Below are 22387 nucleotides of genomic sequence, written 5' to 3'. Positions count from 1 at the left end.
TCCTATTCATAAGTCCCAAATATAATTTTTTGTATACAGTATATGAACAGACAGACAGATGGAGCACAAAACTTCCTTTACAAAACCCAATCCAACACAAAAAAATTAACATATCTAAGTTTAAACATTACAGTACTTGATGCACGGCATCTGTACCCTGTGCTACTGAACTCTCTTCCCTAGATTACTGACCTGTGTGAAGCCTATTCCACAGATGGAGCGCCTCTCGTTCAGTGCCGGAGATCGCCAGAATGTCCCTGCTGGCGATCGCCAGTGGAGAGGCGCTCTATCTGACTGGGACGTGCGAGCATCTCACACGCACGTACGCCCCAGTTTTTTGGCGTCGGGAGACGCGAACCCTGCCCGTCTTCGCTTCAGGGAGACGGGCAGTGTTAGGGGGGTGCGGGGAGGCGGAGGGGACCACCGAGGAATGACGACGAGACGACAGCGGGGACCAACGACGGAAGGGAACACGCGAGTGTCTTGTACGCGCGCGTCCCCTTCCGGTGGCTGGCGGGGCCCTCCTGCCAGACCCCCGCTAAACGAAAGCTGCTCCATCTGTATATGACCGCTCCCTTTAAACTCAATTGATAAATATACAATATGCACACGTGCACTCATACATATATTTAATTTTATATACACAAAATACACCTTTACATACCACACTCAAAATGCTCAGACAGGCAGCTGGCCTGGCTCCTAGGAAAGGGGAGGAGACTTAGGAGAGTGAATGGGACGAGATCTGGGGGAAGGCATCTGGGCTGGAACCACAGCACAGATGACCAGAATGGCAGGGGACAGAGCAGCAGTGTGAAATGAGGGACAGAGTTTGGGGCTAGTGGGCCGCTGCTAATACCATGTTATAGAAGGATGGTATGGGGTTTATGTGACACCCTCCGCGTTTTGGTGGTCTGGGCTACAGCTCTGCCAACTGCAACTTAAATATGTGCACAATTAGTCACACACACACACACAAAATAAAGAATAAAGCAACAAGCCCCCCACAGACATGTATGCAACACTGATATATTTATATTTTTAAAGAAAACACCAGCAACCCCCCCCCCCCCACACACACACACACACATGTATGCAACAGTTACACATATATTTTTACACTCACATGCAGACACATCTAGTAGTCCACACACTCACTAAACAAGATAACAGCCCCCCCACACATGTATTTTTCCACACACACACACACACACTTAATGAACAAGAAAACAACAGCTCCCAGTAACATATCCCTACCCATGTCCCTTTTTCCAGTTTCCAACCAAGCACTCACCCAGGGGTGGGTACAGGGGTGTACCTCTCCAGTACAAGCAGGGAAGAGAGAAGGGAGGGAGTAGGATGCATGCTGCTGCCCGGGAGGAGAGGAGAGTAGGAGGTCGGGACACAGGAGGGGAGGGGCCAGCCTGTATGGGAGCTCAGCTCATTGGTGGCTGGTCCCAGTAAAGGGGCTGGCCCCAGTATCAAGTATTGCAGCTGAGCTGTGTACAGTAGGCTGAGCCTGAGGCTCCGTACTGGCTGTACTGAGTGTGCCTGCAGCCTGACCCGACTTCACCAGCCCTGAACGGCTGTCAGTGCAGCGAGGAGCACACGCTGCAATGTCTCCCGGCCACATGAATGTGCAAGTGCAGCACACACCTGCGGCCCCAAACAGGTACAGTTTGCTGGGCTGGGGGGCAACGGGCACCCTGCCCCCCTGCCCAGCCCGCCACTGGGCGGCAGCCAGCAAGACACCTTCTCCTCCTCCAGGCTACAGCCAGCGCTTGGGAAGGCTGATGAGTGACGCTGCTGTAGCGAGGGAGGGGGTCAGAGACAGGTGACTCTGGCTGCCGCTGGGACAGTGTGTCACTGTCAGTGCTGCTACGCTGCCTACGCTGCCTGCGCTGCCCGGAAGCCGGACCGAGCAGCAGCAATTCAGAGGCAGGAGGAGGACGTGTCAGCCCGCCGCCCGGCCTCACCGCCCGTGACGCTTGGCGGCAGGGACTGGGCGAGCATGGCAGGAGGCAGGCGCCGGGCAGGGCAGCCGTCGGCGCTGCGCACGCTGCCCGGGCCGTAAGTATACAGACGTTACTCATAGTCTCACACCACACTTGCAGGGATCATTTGCGGAGGGGGGGCGGGCCGGCGGCGCCAGTCAACCAATCGGCGCCTGGAGCAGGAGCTCCGGTGGCTCCGCCCTCCCTACGCCTCTGCTTTCTAGAGGCAACTAACATTAGCCGTATATGGCTTCGGAAACATCCGAAACCAATCTTTTTTCACCACTTAAGTATGTCTTCTCTGCTACATTTCAAACCTTTATTACCCTAACATTTCACCACTATAGAGTGTCTTTCCTGCAAAATTTCAACTCTATTCCTCTTAATCATTCCCCTTGAATTAGTCGCTATTGAATCTATCATGTCAGCATATTAATTCTAAATGAAGCATTTACGTATTGTATATAAGTATGGCAGTAACGTCCCTTTATCATGCCCTCTTCGCATGTATCATCATAGCAGTATTATTAACATGGTATCATTAACATTATATGTAGTGCTTCACATTGTGCCCATGTTCCATTTTGTTTAAATTGCAGCTCTGTGCTGGGCAGGGAGCCGGCGAGGCGATTGCAGGCAGAGGTAGACCGAACCCCGCAGTGACGCTCCGGCAACGGATTCAGTCACCTAGGTAACGGAGAAACCAAGCCAGGCAGACGTCATCAGCAGTGGACGGGCGGACACACGGAAACGTGAGTACCGCTCCACGCTGCACCCGGCTCCCGCCCAGCACCCGGCAAGGTTAGTATAAAATTTATGCATTCTGTCATTTTGTGTTTGAACTGTTTTAGCATCACATGGGCCCTTGAGAAAAATGCCAGTGTGGGCATTGAAACGTCGGGGCTAAATCCCATGTTGCTTGTACTTTTCTGAGCAAAAACCTTTGAATATATTTATATGAAGACCCTTTGAGTGCCGCATCTTTTTTCTACTTGTATATGTATATATATATATATATATATATATACATACATCCATCGATGCTCTGGCACTCCAAACAAGTTCTCTAATGAACTGAAACGTTGTTACAGTTTCCTGACTGCGAGTCTTCATTTATACCAGGAGTGCCGCACCTCTGCACGTCTATATATATATATATATATATATATATATATATATATATATATATATATATATATATATATATAGTGCCAAGGGCTCAATTAGTTTAGAAATACCATTCAGGTGCATGAAAAGGAGGGGTAATACTGAGTAAGTAAGCAATACATGGTTTCCCTCAGCTCACTGAATGGTATTAATAGCCAGTCTAGAACACTACATGATAATATAATTCAGAGATATTGGTTACATATATTTGCGTACATTTATATGTAAGCTGCCAAGCCGTCGTCAAGACTTCTCTGTATATTGGGGTCCTTAGCGCTATATCTAGGTGCATAGATGGTGGAATAGCTACCCAAGTGATAGGCTGGGGGGGGGGGGGGTAAATAAACTGAAGCTCAACAAGTGTGGGTGCATAAAGGACATAGGTAAATCAGACGGGTGACACAAATAAACTTTTTCAGAGCATATACATTAAGGGAACAGATCCACCCACAGGGTGACAAACAGGAGCCCTATCATAGCAGGTAGACATACCTCCCAACATCACCCTCTCCAGGAGGGACACAATGCTCGGTTCCTGGACTTCCCTCTTAATGTATGATTGCCCTCACTTGTGTTGAACAGGCTATTTGAAAAGAACGATGTGTAACCACAGGTGATGGCAATTATAAATTAAGAGGGAAGTCCAGAAGCAGAGCATTGTGTCCCTCCTGGAGTGGGTCATGTTGGGAGGTATGGTACATACAGGCTGGAGTGCACAGTATATGCAAAATAACAGGCACAGTGAATGCAAAGAAACAGATAATTCAGGAAATACAGTAGTAATCGGGTATGACCAGTAATAGCACTAGAAACTAGCAGTATAACCAGCACATAGCTTAGGGCAGTCTAGGAAATATAGGGAGCAACTCCCAATGAAAACAACCAGAAAGGACACGCCTCCTAATCAATGCAGCTGGACAGTCAAACACACAGGCAGAGTGTTAATGGCCTGATTATGACAGGTGGGACTGCACATACAGAAGTCAGGCTACAGTAACACAGAACCGCCGGAGGTGGCTCATAACAATAGATAAGTAACATGGTAACATAGTAATTAAGGCTGAAAAAAGATGTTCGTCCATCGAGTTCAACCTATCTAACTTGTAACTATTGACTTGAGTAAGTCATATCTATAGGATTCCCTTTAGTGGCCAAAAATGCATCCAGTTTGGTTTAAATTCATTAACAGTAGTTGCTGTAACCACCCCCACCGGCAATGAGTTCCAGAATGTTACTGCTCTAATGGTGAAGAATTCTCTTCTTAATTCAGTACATAATTTATTTTCCTCAAGCCTTAGTACATGCCCTTGTGTCCTAAGTATAGGCCTGTTAGTGAACAAATCATCTCCCAGTTCCATATGATTCCCAATCCTGTATTTGAACATACTAATCATATCACCTCTCAACCTCTGTTTCTCCAGTGAAAACATATTCAGCCTGGTTAAACTATCTTTGTAGTCTAGTGATTCAAGACCTTTTACTAGCTTAGTCGCCCTTCTCTGTACCTGTTCCAATTCATTTATGTCCCTTTTAAGGTGCAGTGACCAGAACTGAACACAGTATTCCAAGTGTGGTCTCACCAATGCTTTGTAAAGAGACACTATCACATTGACATCCCTTGAATCCATTCCCCATTTAATGCATGCCAGTGTCCTGTTTGCTTTGCTGCTGCACCTAAGCAGTGGGCACTATTACCCAATTTTTCATCTATGATGACCCCCAAGTCCTTCTCTACAGCAGAATTCCCTATAATAACTCCATTTAGCCCATAATTAGCTTGTTCATTTTTATTCCCATAATTAATTACTTTACATTTTTCAACGTTAAACTGCATTTTCCACCTGCCTTTCCAGTTTATTTAAGTCACTTTGTAGTGTTTCCACATCCTCTCCTGAGTTATTTTGGATGAATGTTTTAAGATTTCTACAGCAATTGGCTATGTTTCATGTCTTTGTATCCCTCATCCCAGGTGGGAGTTGTGCAAGTGGTTTGGAATTGAATTGCAAATGTAATAAGCAATGCAATTCAGATTTCAGGAGCAAACTCACATCTAATTGAATTCCCCCCATACTTACCAACATACAGTAGTTGTAAGTTATTTATCCTGAATTAACTAAAGGCCTGCTAGGATGACAACTACCAGGGTATCTGGTCAAGAGGGGATTCTGCCTAGGTTTGCCATCCTGCCCACTACTACTTTTATTATTATTATTTCTACTACTAGTATTATTATTAATATTATGTGTCTCTCTACCAGAGGCTTAGATTAACATAACTGAACTGTAAAAAAAAGCCTACACCCCACTTGAAAAGAATCCCTGTTTTTGTCCAGTGCAATGCACTATTAATCTCCTGGTATTGCAGGAGGTTACTTTTTTATTATTATAGATTTTGATATATGAAATCTTAAACATGTGCTTCATATGGTTTTTCTCACTGTCAACAACTTATAAGTAAATTTCACTCACTGTTTAGATTTTTTTTTAAACAGTAGCGAAATATCTGGGGACTTAATTTCTATTACTTTCCAGTCCATTTTTTTTAGATGAATGGCAACATTCTGAATGGTTGACTGTAGATGTTGTCCTATCTGTCAGTGGGTGTTCTCATTATTGGCGTCCTGGCATGCCAAAAAAGACTGGTGAAAAGCGGCATCGAGCTGATCAGAATTGTCAAATTATCCAGTTTATAGGTTTCCTGTGGAGAAATTCACTGTGTTGTATTAACAGCGACTCGCTAAAAAGGGCCATTTTCTCTACTGGGATTTCAAGAAACAGACAATGTTTATTTTTTTTTTATCTTGAAAATTGATTGTAAGTAACAGGATTGCCAAACTGAAAGTGGGGAATTATCATATCATATGATTAAATGAAAGCTTACCTTGTTATAAGGTAACTAGACATGTCCCAATGGGATTGAGACAATGTTTGATTAAACCAGCCTTCCCTACTTTAAATTCAAGGAACAAATTAAAGAATAATTGAGATCCTTTTCCGAATGTTTTAAAAGCTGCATATATAACTGCCTCAGCTCCAGGTGGTGAACCAATTAACTGATGAATAAAATCAGCGCCAGTGACATTCGTCAGATGTTTAAATTCTATAAAGCAGATAAATTAATGTGTTCTTTAAGCCAAATAAATGGTTGTGCGTGTCATTTTCTGCTAAAATAAAACCCTAGTAGGAGACATAAGAAGGCTATTGACTGGAAGGTTAGCAGTAGTTAATCAGAAGGGTCAAGATACGTTGTTTTAATTACTACATTTTCATTATTATTTCATGTATTATTCTAAATGACTTGTAAAAGGATGATATCGTAAGTACTAAGATGCTATTAAATTGATGGTTTTCCCAGAGGTTCATTATTTTTCTGTGTATCAAAAAACAGAATTCAAAATATTTTTAAATGTTATAAATATAACTTTTGCGAGATAAAAGGTTACATTTTTTCTAAAAGAGAAAAATATATATATATATATACGCTTTAGAAACCGCAATATAAATTAGGCAATTTAAAGGACTTTCAGTATACGACTGAGTGAAAGCAAGAAGCAAAGGGGGTGATTCAGGTTGGCTTATTATGCAGCGGCCGTTCACTGCCTAGCAAGCCCCTTGACGCTGCCCACTGCCCGGCTGAACGCCCACCTCCCTGGTGCCACCCCCCCACACTCTGCTAAATATCCTTGTACCATGTGAGGGGATGCACGCGACCACATCCCTTCGCATGCGGCCGAAGGGGAGAGAAATCATTCGATGGTAGCTGATTATCGAATGTTTTCTCTCCCATTCGGAAATAAAATTCAGTTTAAACGTTTTATTTTTGTCGGAGTCTGTTGAAGAGGGGGTGGGGCGCTGACGTCATGTGATGTCAGCTGCCCACCCCTGGCAGGCATTGGCCTGCTTGCGTTCCCAGGGGATTGCCCAGTGTTTTCATGGGGATGCCCCCCCCAAAAAAAACACATTAACAAAATACTACATGAATACTGTATCTTCACAACCTCTTCTTTTGATTTTTTTCTTAAGAAGCTTTAACGGGTACAGTTTGTGATAAAATAGCAAAATCATCTACCCTCATGTATGGGAAACCTAATGATTCCACAGTTTACATGATCCTCTGTTTTGGGTGCAGATTAAATGTAATAACCTGTCTCCACGGCTATTTTAATATACCTTTTAGATTCAATTTACAGCTTAAATAGATGAGGTGTGTTGGCAAAGAAAACAAATAAAAAAGCACATAACAGCGACACTCTTGAAAAAATAAATTAAAAAATTCAAGAGACAATTGGGGATATGTTGTTGTGAGGGGTAACCTGTAATGGGCATCACGGTGTGAGGGGTAACCTGTAATGGGCATCATGGTGTGAGGCGTAACCTGTAATGGGCATCACGGTGTGAGGCGTAACCTGTAATGGGCATCACGGTGTGAGGCGTAACGTGTAATGGGCATCACGGTGTGAGGAGTAACCTGTAATGGGCATCATGGTGTGAGGGGTAACCTGTAATGGGCATCACGGTGTGAGGCGTAACGTGTAATGGGCATCACTGTGTGAGTTGTAACCTGTAATGGGCATCACGGTGTGAGGCGTAACGTGTAATGGTCATCACGGTGTGAGGCGTAACGTGTAATGGGCATTATGGAATGTGGTGGCTATGTGATGTGTAATATGCATTACGGTGTAAATTTTTGGCGCGCGCCTTTGACGCGCACAGTCCCTATTGTCCCTGTTTTACTAATATTTTTTTAAGCCCTGATTATGTGTAATGGGCATTACGGTGTATGGCATTTGTGATGGGCATTATTGTGCGTGGCATTATGTCTGATGGGCATTAGTGGGTTGCATTATGTGTAATAATAGGCGATGATGGACACGCCCATTAGGTAGTGATGGCCACGCCCCTCCAATGGTGCACCCCCTAAGAAAAGGGGCTGCGCACGCCTATGCATCTCACCCAAAATCCTTAATCAAAGTAGACATCAACTATAATAAAAAAATAATCAGTCAACTTTTTATTTGATCATAAATGGAATGTACGGAATACCTTTTCTGATGTTTTACTTTTAGCTACTGCACTGCTAATATAATAAACGCTTTCAGATCCAATGTTTGTATTGTTAACATTGCTCCATCCAAAAAAAGGGGTGAAGCTTTATAGTGAGGGGCAGAACCTCATGTAGAAAGGGTGTAGTCTTCTGGCACCGGCCTCTGCCTCCACGCTCTCCCTTCTCTGTGACAGCATCCGCAATGTTAGGCTCTCTGAGATGCTAGGCTTTAGGATGCTGAGTTCTCCAAGATGCTGGCCTATAAGATGCTGTGCTCTAAGATGCTGGGCTACCCAAGATGCTGGCCTCTCTGAGGGGCTGGGCTTTCTTAGATGCTCGGCTCTCTGAGATGCTAGGCGCTAATATGCTGGGCTCTCTGGGAAGCTGGGCTCTGATATGCTGGGCTTTCGGAGATAATGGGATCTCTGTGATGCTGGACTCTGAGATGCTGAGTTCTCCAAGATGCTGGACTATAAGATGCTGGGCTCTAAGATACTGGGCTCTTTAAGATTCTGAGCTCTGAGATGCTGGGCTCTTGGAAATGCCGGGCTCTACCAGATGCAGGGCTGCCCCAGGCTCTCCATGCTTTATGAATAGCAGTTGCAGTACTCCCCTGATAATGACACAATGGTCTTTATTTTAGACCAATATGATCCCCTTAGCTTAAGTGCCCTTCCAAAGCCTTTACCCAGCACTGATCAGTGCACCCTTGCACCAGCCGTGACTTGCAATAAAAATACTTAAGACCAATATTGAACATTCAAGCTCCACAGTCACTGTAAGTCATGCAGCAATTTTATTTATATGAAAAAAATCAATAAGTTAAGTACCGACATATGTCTGACCTTTTCTTTGCAAAACCACTCAATTTCAACTATTCACTAAGCTAACAGGCCTGCCACACATTAAGACCCAGCTCACTCTCTTTATGATGCTTTAAAATGGAAATGACTAGAAATATAACATATTGTTCACCACTTGTTCTGTGTGATATTCTGTTATTAAAAGATTAAAGTGAATAATTCTGAAAACATTTCACAACGGGAAACGGACGTTAGGTTGACACTTTGAAAGTCAACATACACTACATTCGACCGACCACTAAAGGTCGACAGGGATGAGGTCAACACATGAAATAGGTTGACATGGCTAAGGTTGACAGGGTCAGAAGGTCAATACAAGCATTAGGTCAATAATGGGAAGGTTGACAGACAAAAGGTCAACATGAGTTTTTAAGTCTTTTTGAGCTGACTTGTGCCAACAGGCGGTATTTCATATCCTACCCTCCTCTAGGGCGTGGAGGAAGAATATAATAGTGTGCCTGAAGCATGGCGAGCGCAGCGGTTACCTGGTGTCCATGTTGACTTACATCGAAATTCGAAACTCATGTTGACCATTTGACTGTTGACCTTCCGATTATCGACCTACAGATGGAGCCGCAGGTCCCCGCCGCCTCCCCCGCTGTCGCCGCCGGTCCCCCTCGTCACCCTGCCCCCCCCAAAATGGGGCAGCATCTCCCTGAAGCGGAGATGGGCAGGGAGAGGCTGCCCAGCAGCTGTGATATTGGGACGCATGTGCGTGTGAGACACACGTGCGTCCCAGGTCCCTGTCACCGGCGCTCGCCAGAGAAGGTGATCTGGTGGGCACCGGCAAAGGATGAGGTCAGCTACATCTGTAATGTTTGGTCGACCTTCCAACCCTGTAGATCATAGCCATGTTGATATATTTTTGGTCGACCTAATGATGTTGACCCTCATAGTGCCGACACTATGACCCATACCCTTTCACCATATGGAGGTTCAAGCAGACACAAGCTAGTCATTATAGAGCTGTAGAAACGTGAATTTTCTTACTATGTGCAAATGTGCCTCGCATTATTCTATCCACTGGTAATGGTTTTTATTTTGCACCAACAGAGCAGGACAACTTTGGGGGGAAGCTAGGAGACAGGAGGCAGACCAAGCAGGAATCAGCAACATGGGCTATGCAACTGAGCGGGCTGAAACGGAGGACTGAGCAGAGTCTGGATGTACAGCAAAACTCAGGCAGACTGGATAGCGTGGAACCTGGAGCCAGGGAGAAGCCAAGGATGCTGACCAGAACTGATCTTTGTACTGTCCCTGAGCTGCCTAGGCAGATCCCTTTTATGGACCGAGGACTGCTGTCATTGGCTGCTCAAACCGTGAAGTCAGAACGAGCCTCTCCTGGCAAAATCACAGTTTTGCCTTCAAATAATATGGTGGCGCCATGCTGGGATCTCACTCAGCTTCCCCTACCTGTGCTGGGTTGCTGCCGGGACCTGCACAGCCGCCCGCCCTCTTTCCATGCTCCCCTGGCCTCCTCAGTCCTAAGGAAAGTTGCCAACAGGAATGGATGGGTGAGTAGCGGAACCGCAGTGATCCGTGGCAAATAGCCGTGCCACTGTTGCACAAAATTGTTCACTGCTCCATATGGTAGCGAGCACTTTTGAGCCAATTAGGCATTTGGTCATATGGTTGAAGAGTGGAAGATACAGTGCAGATGCCAGATGGATTTTTTTTATTTAAATAAATTGTATGTTGGCAATCCTTAGTACAGGTATCCTGAGTTATTGTCAGCCATATTTTGTTACTCAATATATATGTTACTCATATATGTCGCTCAAAATTCATTTTCTCGATTCTCATCTGGACTTCTTGCCTCAGAATTGTAGTGCAGTAAGCAGGGCAGGAGACAGGGAGGTCAAGGGGGACAAGTGTGATGGGCCGCAGCAATCTCAAGGACCCCAGAGCTTCCATGCCCCATCACTGTCGCTGGCCTGTCAGTGACCCTCGTGGCCAGGCCGTCTACTGTGCACCATCTGTGTGTGGCTGAGTCTGACTCACTGTGTGCCACTGCTGTCTACTGTGTGTGTGCCTTGCCGTTCGGTGCTCAGAGCCATCTACTCTGTGTGTGCACATGTGTGTGCCATACCCGCCGCTGGCACTGTAGCCTCAGTCTCTGGCTCCTGTACTTTATAGCACATGTGCGGGTCGTCTGTTCTGTGCCTGCTTGTAGTGCTCGACGTTCTTTTGTGAAAGTGACAGGCCAGCAGAAGGCAGCAGCCAGAAGCCAGGCCAACAGGACGGAGAAGGAGAGAAGTCCGCACCTGAAAGCAGGATCTGGAGAAATGAGGCTCGTACAGAAGAGGGTTGTGTGGATTTGGGATTAGGTGGGGGCCCCAGAAATATAATTTTACATGGCCCCAAGATTTCTGTTGCCAGCCCTGGCAGTAAGTGATGAGCATGGTGCGAGATTCCACCTAGATATTTAAACTATGGAACGAAGGTATTAGGGTAAATGGGATGTTTCCATGCTTGCAGACTACTGTTGGACGGTGACAAGAGATGCTCCAGGACAAGAGTACAAACAACAAGCAAAACGAAGGTGCACTCATAAATAGGTCGTCATACGAAATAGCAAGGCTTGTTATATTATTTTCTGCTAATTTACCTGTACATAGATTGAAATAAAACAATTGCTACTTCTGTTGTGTACAGATATCATATTAATATAATATTGTTTTTTACTACAGAAGTACATGTATCACAAGCAGTGTATCTAAAAAACTAGAGCTACTGTAATAAACAAATTCTAAGGTCATATTCGGTTTTCCTGACCCAAATTTAGTAAAAAATGTCTATTTTTTGTAAAAGAAGCAAATAAAAAGTAGTTTTTTTGTTGGCTAGTGTATTTAATAACATTGAATATTAGTTTTGGTACTTGTTTCCTAGCACGGCCACAATCTTATGGATCGTGTACCTTTAAGTTAAGGTACACGATCCATAAGATGGATCCGATTTCCTTTGAAATCAGGTCCATTTTGCCGGCTAGGACACAATATCGGGGGCATCGCGTCGGTCGGGACCATTAACATTGGTCCCGACGCGACCGACGCGATGCCCCCGATATTTCCATAGGCTTCAATGTTAAAAAATATTTTAACATTGAAATCGTGTCGGGAAAGGTAAAATATCGGGGGCATCGCGTCGGTCGGGACCATTAACATTGGTCCCGACGCGATGCCCCCGATTTTTCCATAGGCTTCAATGTTAAAATATTTTTTAACATTGAAATCGTGAAAAAATGTGAAAAATGTGAAATGGGCCAATATGACCCATTTCACATTATAGATGTCCCCGTCGTCACCCCACGATAGACGCCAACCCGAAGCGTGGCGAGCGCAGCGAGCCCGCGAAGGGCGGCGGTGCACGTCCTCCGACCTTTTCATTCCCCTACTATCCACGTCGGCGTGGAGTTGAGAATAGAATAGTGTGGCGAGCGCAGCGAGCCACCGAGCCCGAAGCGTGGCGAGCGCAGCGAGCCCCGCGAGGTGACGCGTATAACTTCACAGGTATACGCGTCCCCTCGCGGGGCTCGCTGCGCTCGCCACGCTTCGGGCTCGGTGGCTCGCTGCGCTCGCCACACTATTCTATTCTCAACTCCACGCCGACGTGGATAGTAGGGGAATGAAAAGGTCGGAGGACGCGCACCGCCGCCCCTCGCGGGCTCGCTGCGCTCGCCACGCTTCGGGTTGGCGTCTATCGTGGGGTGGGGTGTACGCCGTTAAATTTGGGGGGGTTGGGAATATTTTACATTGAATCCAATGTAAAATAGGGTCCCAGGGACCCGATTTACATTTCATTCAATGAAAAAATCGGGTCGAAAATCGGTCGGTCGCGTCGATCGCATCGCATGCGACCAAATCGCATGCGATGCGATCGATCCGATTTTTCCGACACGACCACCCCGATGTAAATCGGTGTGGCCGTGCTAGGAAACAAGTACCTTAGTTTTCCAGTTAGTATTTTTAACCCCTTCAGTGGCAATCCCGAGAATTTTCCGGGCTGTGCCCAGTCTGGCAAGCCCGTAAAATTCTCGGGATTGCCACTGTTTAGAGCTGGGCAGCGCTGCTGCTCCCTCCCGTCTGCGGCACCTCCGGCTCCCTCCTCCTCCCCCCTCCCCTCCGGGTTTTGTATGAAGTCCCCGGCGCCGGCTTATGACAAGCTGGCTGCCGGGGACAGGGACGCAGTGCGGGGGCGCAGGTCCGGGCAGCCGCTGATTGACAGTGCAGCGGCGCTGCCCGGACCCAGGGAGGCAGTGGTGGTTTTTTTTAAGGGAGCGCTCCCCATAAAAAACTCGCCCAGTGGGGAGCGCTTCCAAAAAAAAAACCCCACCACTAAAGGGGTTAATGCTTCTCAACGTTCTTAAGCGATCTCTAACTGAGATAGAATCTTCTAACAAAAATAACATAAAATCAACAGTATTTTATGTTGTGATTTTATTCTTGTTCATTAAAAATTGTGTTTCTGAAAAGTTGGAATATACTAGGAAAAACTTCAATGTACCTATACCCCCTTCCCGACATATGACGTACATTTACGTCATATGTCGGGTGCGGGGAAATCAAGCCAGCTAACGGAGTGAGCTGGCTTGACAGAGAGCAGGTAATGGCTGTATATTACAGCCAGGTCCCTGCTCTCACGGCCACGAGCGGCGAGTTCGCCGATCGTGGCCGTTTAACCCTTTAAGCACCGCGGGCAAAGCGACCGCAGTGCTTAAATAGCTGATCGGAGGGGGGGCGCCCCCCTCCGGCGCCGATCGGGGCCCCCCGCAGCGAGATCGGAGGGTGCCGATCGGTTGCCATGGTAGCCAGGGGTCTAATGTAGACCCCTGTGCTGGCCGTGTATGCATACCTATTACATCCTGCCTCAGGCAGGATGTAATAGGAAGTGCAGGGGTGGGGTCCTGGGGTGCACACCAATTGAGAGGTGCGACCCTGCGGAGACCTTTCAGTAGAACTGCATACAAAGTCAAGGTGCAGGTGCACAAATTAAACTCCCAATTTCAAAAATTTTTGCAATAAAATTTTGCATTTTTAGCGAGGTTCTTCGCTTAGTTATGGCCATAAGTAACGGCTTGCCCACCGCGACCAGGTGACCTCATTAGTCGGGCAAGTCCCTAACATTTTGCGGGGTACAAATCTAGGGCACGGGGCACCCCAAAATGGTGCAGCTGAGTGACCCCAGGGCAACACAAGACTGAAAGAAAGAAATATATAGTGAAACAAAGTGAGGATAGGTTAGTGAGAGAGGCTGCTAAAAGATAGCAGGGATAAGTAAGTGAGAGGTAAAAAAATGAGAGATAAAGTAGTGAGAGGTGAAGTAGTGAGAGGTAAAGGTTAGAAATGAATTACATTGAAATAAAACACACAATAGGGATGAAAATGAAAATAAGTGTTAATTTGTGTTGCTCCTGAGGCCAAACAGCGACACCAGTCCAGGGGGGCCCACAACCCAGAAATGCACCCCCCCATCTGATAATCCATTAAACATTTGTGCAGGTCTCACCTTGCTCTGCATGCAGTCTAAGAAATGTCAGGAACCTAATTAAAACCAATATATAGGACAGGTGGGCGTGGGTGCTACCACCAGGCGCAGAAGGGGTCTCTGGCCTTCTAATGTGTATGGAAATACACGGCATTAGATATACAGGGGTGGGGTCCTGGGGTGCACACCAATTGAGAGGTGCGACCCTGCGGAGACCTTTCAGTAGAACTGCATACAAAGTCAAGGTGCAGGTGCACAAATTAAACTCCCAATTTCAAAAATTTTTGCAATAAAATTTTGCATTTTTAGCGAGGTTCTTCGCTTAGTTATGGCCATAAGTAACGGCTTGCCCACCGCGACCAGGTGACCTCATTAGTCGGGCAAGTCCCTAACATTTTGCGGGGTACAAATCTAGGGCACGGGGCACCCCAAAATGGTGCAGCTGAGTGACCCCAGGGCAACACAAGACTGAAAGAAAGAAATATATAGTGAAACAAAGTGAGGATAGGTTAGTGAGAGAGGCTGCTAAAAGATAGCAGGGATAAGTAAGTGAGAGGTAAAAAAATGAGAGATAAAGTAGTGAGAGGTGAAGTAGTGAGAGGTAAAGGTTAGAAATGAATTACATTGAAATAAAACACACAATAGGGATGAAAATGAAAATAAGTGTTAATTTGTGTTGCTCCTGAGGCCAAACAGCGACACCAGTCCAGGGGGGCCCACAACCCAGAAATGCACCCCCCCATCTGATAATCCATTAAACATTTGTGCAGGTCTCACCTTGCTCTGCATGCAGTCTAAGAAATGTCAGGAACCTAATTAAAACCAATATATAGGACAGGTGGGCGTGGGTGCTACCACCAGGCGCAGAAGGGGTCTCTGGCCTTCTAATGTGTATGGAAATACACGGCATTAGATATACAGGGGTGGGGTCCTGGGGTGCACACCAATTGAGAGGTGCGACCCTGCGGAGACCTTTCAGTAGAACTGCATACAAAGTCAAGGTGCAGGTGCACAATAGGAATAAAAGTGCATAAAATCACTACGTTCAGCCATAGAGCTCTATGGCTGAACCTAGTACAGGCGATCGCGCCCCCTAGTGGTCAAGTACACTAGGGGGCCTTGTAGTTAAAGTAAAAAAAAAAAAAAAATAAAGTTTAAAAATAAAAAAAAAATAAAAAAATATTAAAAGTTCAAATCACCCCCCTTTCCCCATTTCACAAATAAAAATAAATAAAAAAAAAAAAAAAAAACATATTTGGTATCGCCGCGTTCCTAAAAGTCCGATCTATTAAAATATAACATTAGTTATCCCGCACGGTTAAAGGCGTAAACGGAAAATAATTCCAAACGCCAAAACTACGTTTTTTGGTCGCATCGCGTACCCAAAAAAAAATAACTAAAAGAGATCAGAAAGTCGCCCATATCCCATAATTAAATTAATTAAAAAGTACACTTCAGCCCGCAAAAAATGAGCCCTCACCCAGGTCCGTAGGTGGAAAAATAAAAAAGTTATAAGCCGCAGAACATGGCGACGCAACGCAAATTAGAAAAACCGTAAAAGTTGCGATTTTTTTTTTTAGTGGTAAAACATAACGAAAACTATATAAGTTTGGTATCACCAGAATCGTAACGACCCATAGAATAAAGATAACCCATCATTTTAAACGAACTATGAACTCCAAAAAAACCGTAACCAGCGCAAAATTGTGGAATGGCGTTTTTTTTTTTTTTTACCCCACATTGAATTATTTTCTGATTCCCCAGAATATTATACGGTATAGTAAATGGTACCATTACAAAGTACAACTTGTCCCGCAAAAAAAAAGCCCTCATGTGTCTATATAGCCGGAAAATTAAAAAAGTTACGCTTATTTGAACGCAAGGAGGAAAAAAAAAAAAAATTAGCATAAAAGGCAATGTCGGGAAGGGGATACTAGCAGTGAAAAACTTAACTATGGAACTCAACCTTTATTATATGAGTGTTGTACTGGTCTATGGGTACAATTCTTGTTAATGTTAGAGCATAACTGGACACATAAAAAGAATAAATATATTTTATTTAAATGACTGTAAGCATCCAATGATCTATTAGTAGCCAATTTCTGTGTAAATATAGTAAATATTGCATTTCCTGGCAACGGGAAAACCATAAACCAGTGTAATTCATCAATTTACTGTTTTGTAGATTTAGTTACAGTTTAATAAGTATTTGTTCATCATCTGCCAACTGTAGACGATGATGTGGTCTTTGCATGGAATTGCACCACACATCACTTTCCTGCTGGGAGAAGAGGAACTGTCAACATGTTTTTCTTAGAATAGATGTTTGTAAAGTACAGTAAGGCCAATGGTGAGTCACTGCATCCCGCTTTCCACATCTTTTCTAGAACTAAAGGCAACACCTCTTTATAAATATTATTTAACCTGCTGGCATCTTGTGCATTGGAAAATGTGTTCTGTATCTGTGGTATTTCCATAGAGTGTGGTGAAAAATGAAGATTACGGATATATTGATGCTTCTAAATGGTTTCCTCAACCTGTGGGAAAGGAACGCTTGACATATTTTTTTGGACTGTGATTAATATTGAACTTTTTGGTTTTGTTGCCTAATTTTAGAAGTCTGGCTACTTTGCATTGGTGTATCTATGATGGGTACAAGGGGTACAAGGTGTGCGGTGCACACAGGCACCGGTATCATGGAGTCCACAAACCACACTCTCTGTATTCAACCTCTCTGTGGTTCTAGAGCTGACATTTTATTGGTGATTCACCCATGCGCAATAGAAATGTCCCTGGAAATGCAGCATGGGCCATATTTCCAGAGACCTCTGCCACTGAATCCATTGCACTGTCGGAGTGCTTCAGCCACTTTGCATTTGTAGACATTAACCAAGGCTACAAATATTATTTTTCTTGTCTATGTACATTCTGAGCGATTCGTTCTTGCATGTTTTGGTGATTTTTTAATATAATCCCAAGAAACGAACCAAAAACACACACGCACACACACACACACACACACATGCACACACGCACGCGCACGGACACACACACACATGCACGCCACTCCCTCTCTCTTTTTTTATGAATCCAATCTTATAGTACTACTACATGACTGAAAATAGTTATAGACTTTTAAGGACTTGTCGGGTTGACTTTTTAAATGCTTTTCCATTTGCTTTTGCTTTTTAAACTATTAGAATGCATGCTGAATATAATGAACTCATTTGCATATAATGCTGTCAGATATGTCATATAGGTCATTCTGGACAAATGCAGTCTTTAATTCTTTATCAGAACGTCACATAAATGGGCCATATCTTGCATCAATGTGTCCTGTGAAGGGCCATAGAGCCGGCCCTAGTGAAAAGTCATAACTGAGCGCACACAAATGCGAGGGATTTAGACTTGCAAACATTTCATTTACATCTACACTTACGATAATGAGGTGTAAATGAGTCATAATAGGGTAAAGGTAAAACTCAGTAATGGGAGTTCTTTCAAATGCGCAGTTGAACATAATCCAAAATACACAATTTGGAGGTATGTCTTCTGCACCTAGTAAAGCGTAGGAGTAATTAAACACTGATGATGACTAGAAGACAATCAGTTGCAAATGAAGAGGTGGCTACATCCTACTCATGCCCAACTTTGTATACATATATTTTTCTGCGCTTGTCTCTTTAGAACAACATAAACCCATTTTGCTCCCAACTCTGTTGCAGCCACAAAGCGCCCACATTTAGAGACAATCATTTGTGGTTTGCCCAATATGCCCGACCCATCTCAAAGCACTAGGAACCACTGACACGACTAGGACAAAGCAATGCTCAGTAGGATGATCAGTACACGCATCAGCGATGTTAGTTGCCAGATCATTTATACAGTACGATGCATTCCTGTGAATTTTAGTTTAGCTTTCAACATGGCCACCTTCGCTGTGTGTAGGTTATGGCCCATTAGTAAGTATTATTTATTAGCTAAACATTCAAAACTGCTTAAGCATAAGATATTTTTGTGAGTTTACCTGGAGTCTTCATATAAGAAATGATAGACATTGCTATCTGTAATCACAAATATATGCCATTCATCCTATTCAATACAATTACATTTGCTAGCACGCTGCACTCATACTGGCAATACACATTATTAAAATGTACTGCAAGCTTTAACCTGCGGAACATACAATATAGTATGTGCAGAAGAGCTTTAAGAGAAAAGGGGGCCCGTGTGCAAGCTCCGATTGGTTCCCCTCCTCTTCGGTGATGCAGTAGACTATGGCATTGTGCCAGAATTTACTGCAAATGTACAGGTCTCTGGCAACATGGCACCTGCTCCGCATTCCCGGGACACACGCAAATCATGATTTTTGCAGTTGCAGATCTGTGCAGCCAGTGTTGGACCGACAGAGAGGTGAGTATGATTAAATTGAGGCAAGGTGTGCTGTGTGTTGGCCCTACTGGACCTAGGGGCCCATGGGCACAGTGGGGGTGGATTGTTTTGTGGACAGTTATTAAGTCGACAGTCAATGGGTCGACTGTTATTGGTTGACTGTACAGGCCAAATGTTGACACAATGAAAAGATCAACATGGTTTAAATAGACATGTTCAAAAGGTTGACGTGAGCAAAAGGTCGGTATGGAAACGGTCAACATGGGAAAAGGATGATTAAAGGGGCATACACACGTAGAGATCTGTGCTAAGCAGTTTTGCTAAGCAATTTTGCTAAGCAATCTGACTAGATTTTGACTGCATGCACTGATTTAGTTAGAAAGAGATATCTAATCTCTGGAGCATACACACACAATCTGACTAGATTGCTTAGAAAATAGCACAATTTTGCTCTAGTGTGTATGCCCCTTTAAGTATGAATAAGTCGTATTTAAAAAAAAAAGATCATTAAAAACTAAAGTTGACCTTTTCCCTTGTCGACATTTGGGTTGTGTCGACTTTTTCAAAGCCTTGATCATACTGCTCTCGAGTGGTTTCTCGGGAGAATCAGGAGGAACAATATTTTTGAAAATGTTGACTGAACCATGTCGACAGGCCATGTCGACTCTTGGCCTGTTGACCAATAGTGGTTGACCTCTTGACTGTTGACTTATTGACCGCATACGGGGCATCACACACCTTGCAACCATTATTGATATGTCAGTGGGTATATGTGTAGTTCCGCCTGGACACATTAACTTCTCCTTTCTGCAGAGAAGGGGTTAAGCAATCTGTGAATCTGAAAATAGAATTCCTGAAATAATCAGATTGTTCAACTTTTTTTTAATTCTTCTTGTAGCTCTGTTTCAGCATCGGTGAGGCGGTTAACCTGTGAAAATGGAATTGTTCCTCCTGATTCTCCCGAGAAACCACACGAGAGCAGTATGATCAAGGCTTTGAGAAAGTCACTCCATTGTCTAAAATGTGATGACTGAATCAATCTGTCACACAACGTCTCGGGACGGGACTCTAGCAGAACACAAAAGCGATGACAAGTAAAATATTTAGCAGAATATCAATCTTTCACCTTGCAAATACTTCTTTGAAAAGAATAAAATCAGATTGCCATGTCAGAGCATTGCAGGGGGAATCCTTAATAAACGGAATGAAAAGGAGACGGTTTCTAGTGCTGATATGTTCAGTGATTGGATAATATGAGGTAAGAGGAGTAAGGATGCTGCACTTGTCAAGGCTCCATTACACATAATCAACTCATAAAAGGATAATGTTGATTTTCCATTTCATTTGTCTGACAAAATGTACTTAAAAAATAGAAAAAGACTTAAATGATCTGATGGGTTATTAAATCAGCGAGAAATGCTTCTGGCCTCATTGACACGCTCGCTATAGTACAGAAAAATAATACTTTGTTTTTTCCCCTCCCTACAAATCACTTATCAGTGGAAACTCTATATAAGCTTTCTGATATAATCATGTTTACTTTGAAATTACTGACTTTGGTCTTTCAATTACATCATTGTGCCATTCATCACCAAGGTAAAACATCCCAGTGTGTTGTATGTTGCTGTAGTTTCAGGATTTTGCTTAAGTGTACATCATTTTTACAGCACGCAGTGTTATATAACAATTAATGTGCCTCGTTAGTGTAAGCACCAGTATCTAAACTAATATTTTTTTTGAATATTATTAAATATTTACTTATTAAAATGATTCTTTAGCTATAGATCTTTGTACTGTATGTGTTTCTAGTATATTGTTTACTATATAAGCAAAGGTAAATACTAAAAGCATAACATAATAATAATCCTTGTGTACCAATGGGATGCAGTTAGCATCCTGTCTGGTAGGATGCCGGCAGTCAAAATACTGATGCCGCTATTCTGACTAGTGACTAGAAGACTGGAACAGGAATGCTAACATCGATGAGTGTGCAGACACTGGAATCCCTGCTGCCATCATTCTGATTTGCAATGTACAGTATGTAGGGTTATTCTGGGGGGTTAAGTTACAAGGAGGGAGGGTTAGGCACTTAGATGTGGGGGGGGGGGGGAGATTAGGTTTAGGCTATGGGGCAGGAGTGTAAGGTTTAGGTGGCGGGTTAGATTGCGGAGAGGGAGGGTTAGGCACTTAGAAGTGGGGGGGGGGGGGGATTAGGTTTAGGCCATGGGGCAGGATTGTAAGGTTTAGGTGGTGGGGTAGGAGGGTTAGGTTGTGGGGAGGGAGGGTTAGGTACTTAGACATGAAGGGAGATTAGGTTTAGGCCACGAGGCAGGAATGTAAGGTTTAGGTGGCAGGGTAGGAGGGATAGGCACTCCCATGGAAGTAGTGTTAGGCTGCAGGGCCGGCTCTACCATTAGGCAGCTTTAGGCATTTGCCTAGGGCGCCGGGATCTGGGGGGGGGGGGGCTTCGCCACCAAGTCTGCAAATCAAAAAACTAAGGATGTCTATGAGAATCCTAGTTGTACTTAATGCAGGTGGCGGCTGTGGAACTTCTAAGACCTCACCTCCATACTTTACCTTGAGACATACTTCCCTACATTGCTGCCCCCCCTCATTGTACTCTGTGTTGGGTGGCAAAGGGGAGGATGCTGATGGCCTTTAGGGAAAGCAGGGTACTTGCCCACCTTCCCGGTTGGGGATGGTAAGACCACGTGATTTGCTTTAATTTGGGGGGGGGGAGTAGGTTGAAGTTTTGCCTTGGGTGTTGAGAAGCCTTACACCAGCCCTGTTAGGCTGTAGCATTAGTAAGGGAGGGTTAGGGGAGGGCAGGGGGAAGGTAAGTATGAATATCAACCCCTGTTGGAATTCTATGCTTTGGGATGCCAGCATCGGTAAACTCTGTAATGCTGCTGATTGCATTAGAGAATTTTTCCAATTTTTAAGGCACATTCACCCCCCCACTCCAACAATTATCAATTTGAATTTAAGCACAGGCCGATAGCACCTCAATAAATAAAAATATATTCAAATTGTGTTCCTTGCTACATATATATAGAGTTGTGTCAGTATCACATTTATTATCACATTTATTATTGATAATTGTTGTATATATATATATATATATGTCGAAAGGTCGGTACACAAGTTTGCTGGATCTTGAATACGTGGTGCCTTCCAAATAATAAAGTACATGCCATATCACGGGTTTAAGTGATAATAAATATATTAGTCACCGGAAGTACTCCGCAATGATCGTACGGACGGGAGATGCCGGCAAACCTCACACACATGTGTTTACATACATTAAATTCTGTTATTTAAGGTAAGATTATTTTACAGCACTTTATTCATACCTTGAAAAAGAGGAGACGCCTCGAAATGTCAGGCTAACTGATGTGACCGAGAGAGAGAGAGAGAGAGAGAGAGAGATTGTATGTATGAAAA

The 22387-nt window shown here is 44.2% G+C and overlaps 1 protein-coding gene across 1 annotated transcript; it reads left to right on the top strand.

The window, feature by feature from the left end:
• Positions 1 to 2701: 2701 nt before the first annotated feature.
• LOC146062483 (uncharacterized) lies at positions 2702 to 20195 on the top strand. Its single transcript, XM_083174609.1, has 3 exons — positions 2702 to 2795; positions 10121 to 10581; positions 19842 to 20195. The coding sequence occupies exons 2-3, from the start codon at positions 10189 to 10191 to the stop codon at positions 19875 to 19877; spliced, it is 429 nt and encodes a 142-aa protein (XP_083030735.1). The 5' UTR covers positions 2702 to 2795; positions 10121 to 10188; the 3' UTR covers positions 19878 to 20195.
• The last annotated feature ends 2192 nt before the right edge of the window (positions 20196 to 22387 follow it).

This window comes from Crinia signifera, chromosome 3, assembly GCF_055691185.1.
Source record: "Crinia signifera chromosome 3, ASM5569118v1, whole genome shotgun sequence".
NCBI classification, from domain to species: Eukaryota; Metazoa; Chordata; class Amphibia; order Anura; family Myobatrachidae; genus Crinia; species Crinia signifera.
Note: the sequence above shows the minus strand (reverse complement) of the source record. Positions and strands in the feature narration are given on the sequence as shown.

Bases quoted from the DNA above. Each gene is read 5' to 3' on its own strand.
- LOC146062483 (XM_083174609.1), top strand. From the start codon at position 10,189: ATGCAACTGAGCGGGCTGAAACGGAGGACTGAGCAGAGTCTGGATGTA. The intron at 10,582-19,841 runs GTGAGTAGCGGA...TTCTTCTTGTAG, and splicing joins TTGCCAACAGGAATGGATGG to CTCTGTTTCAGCATCGGTGA.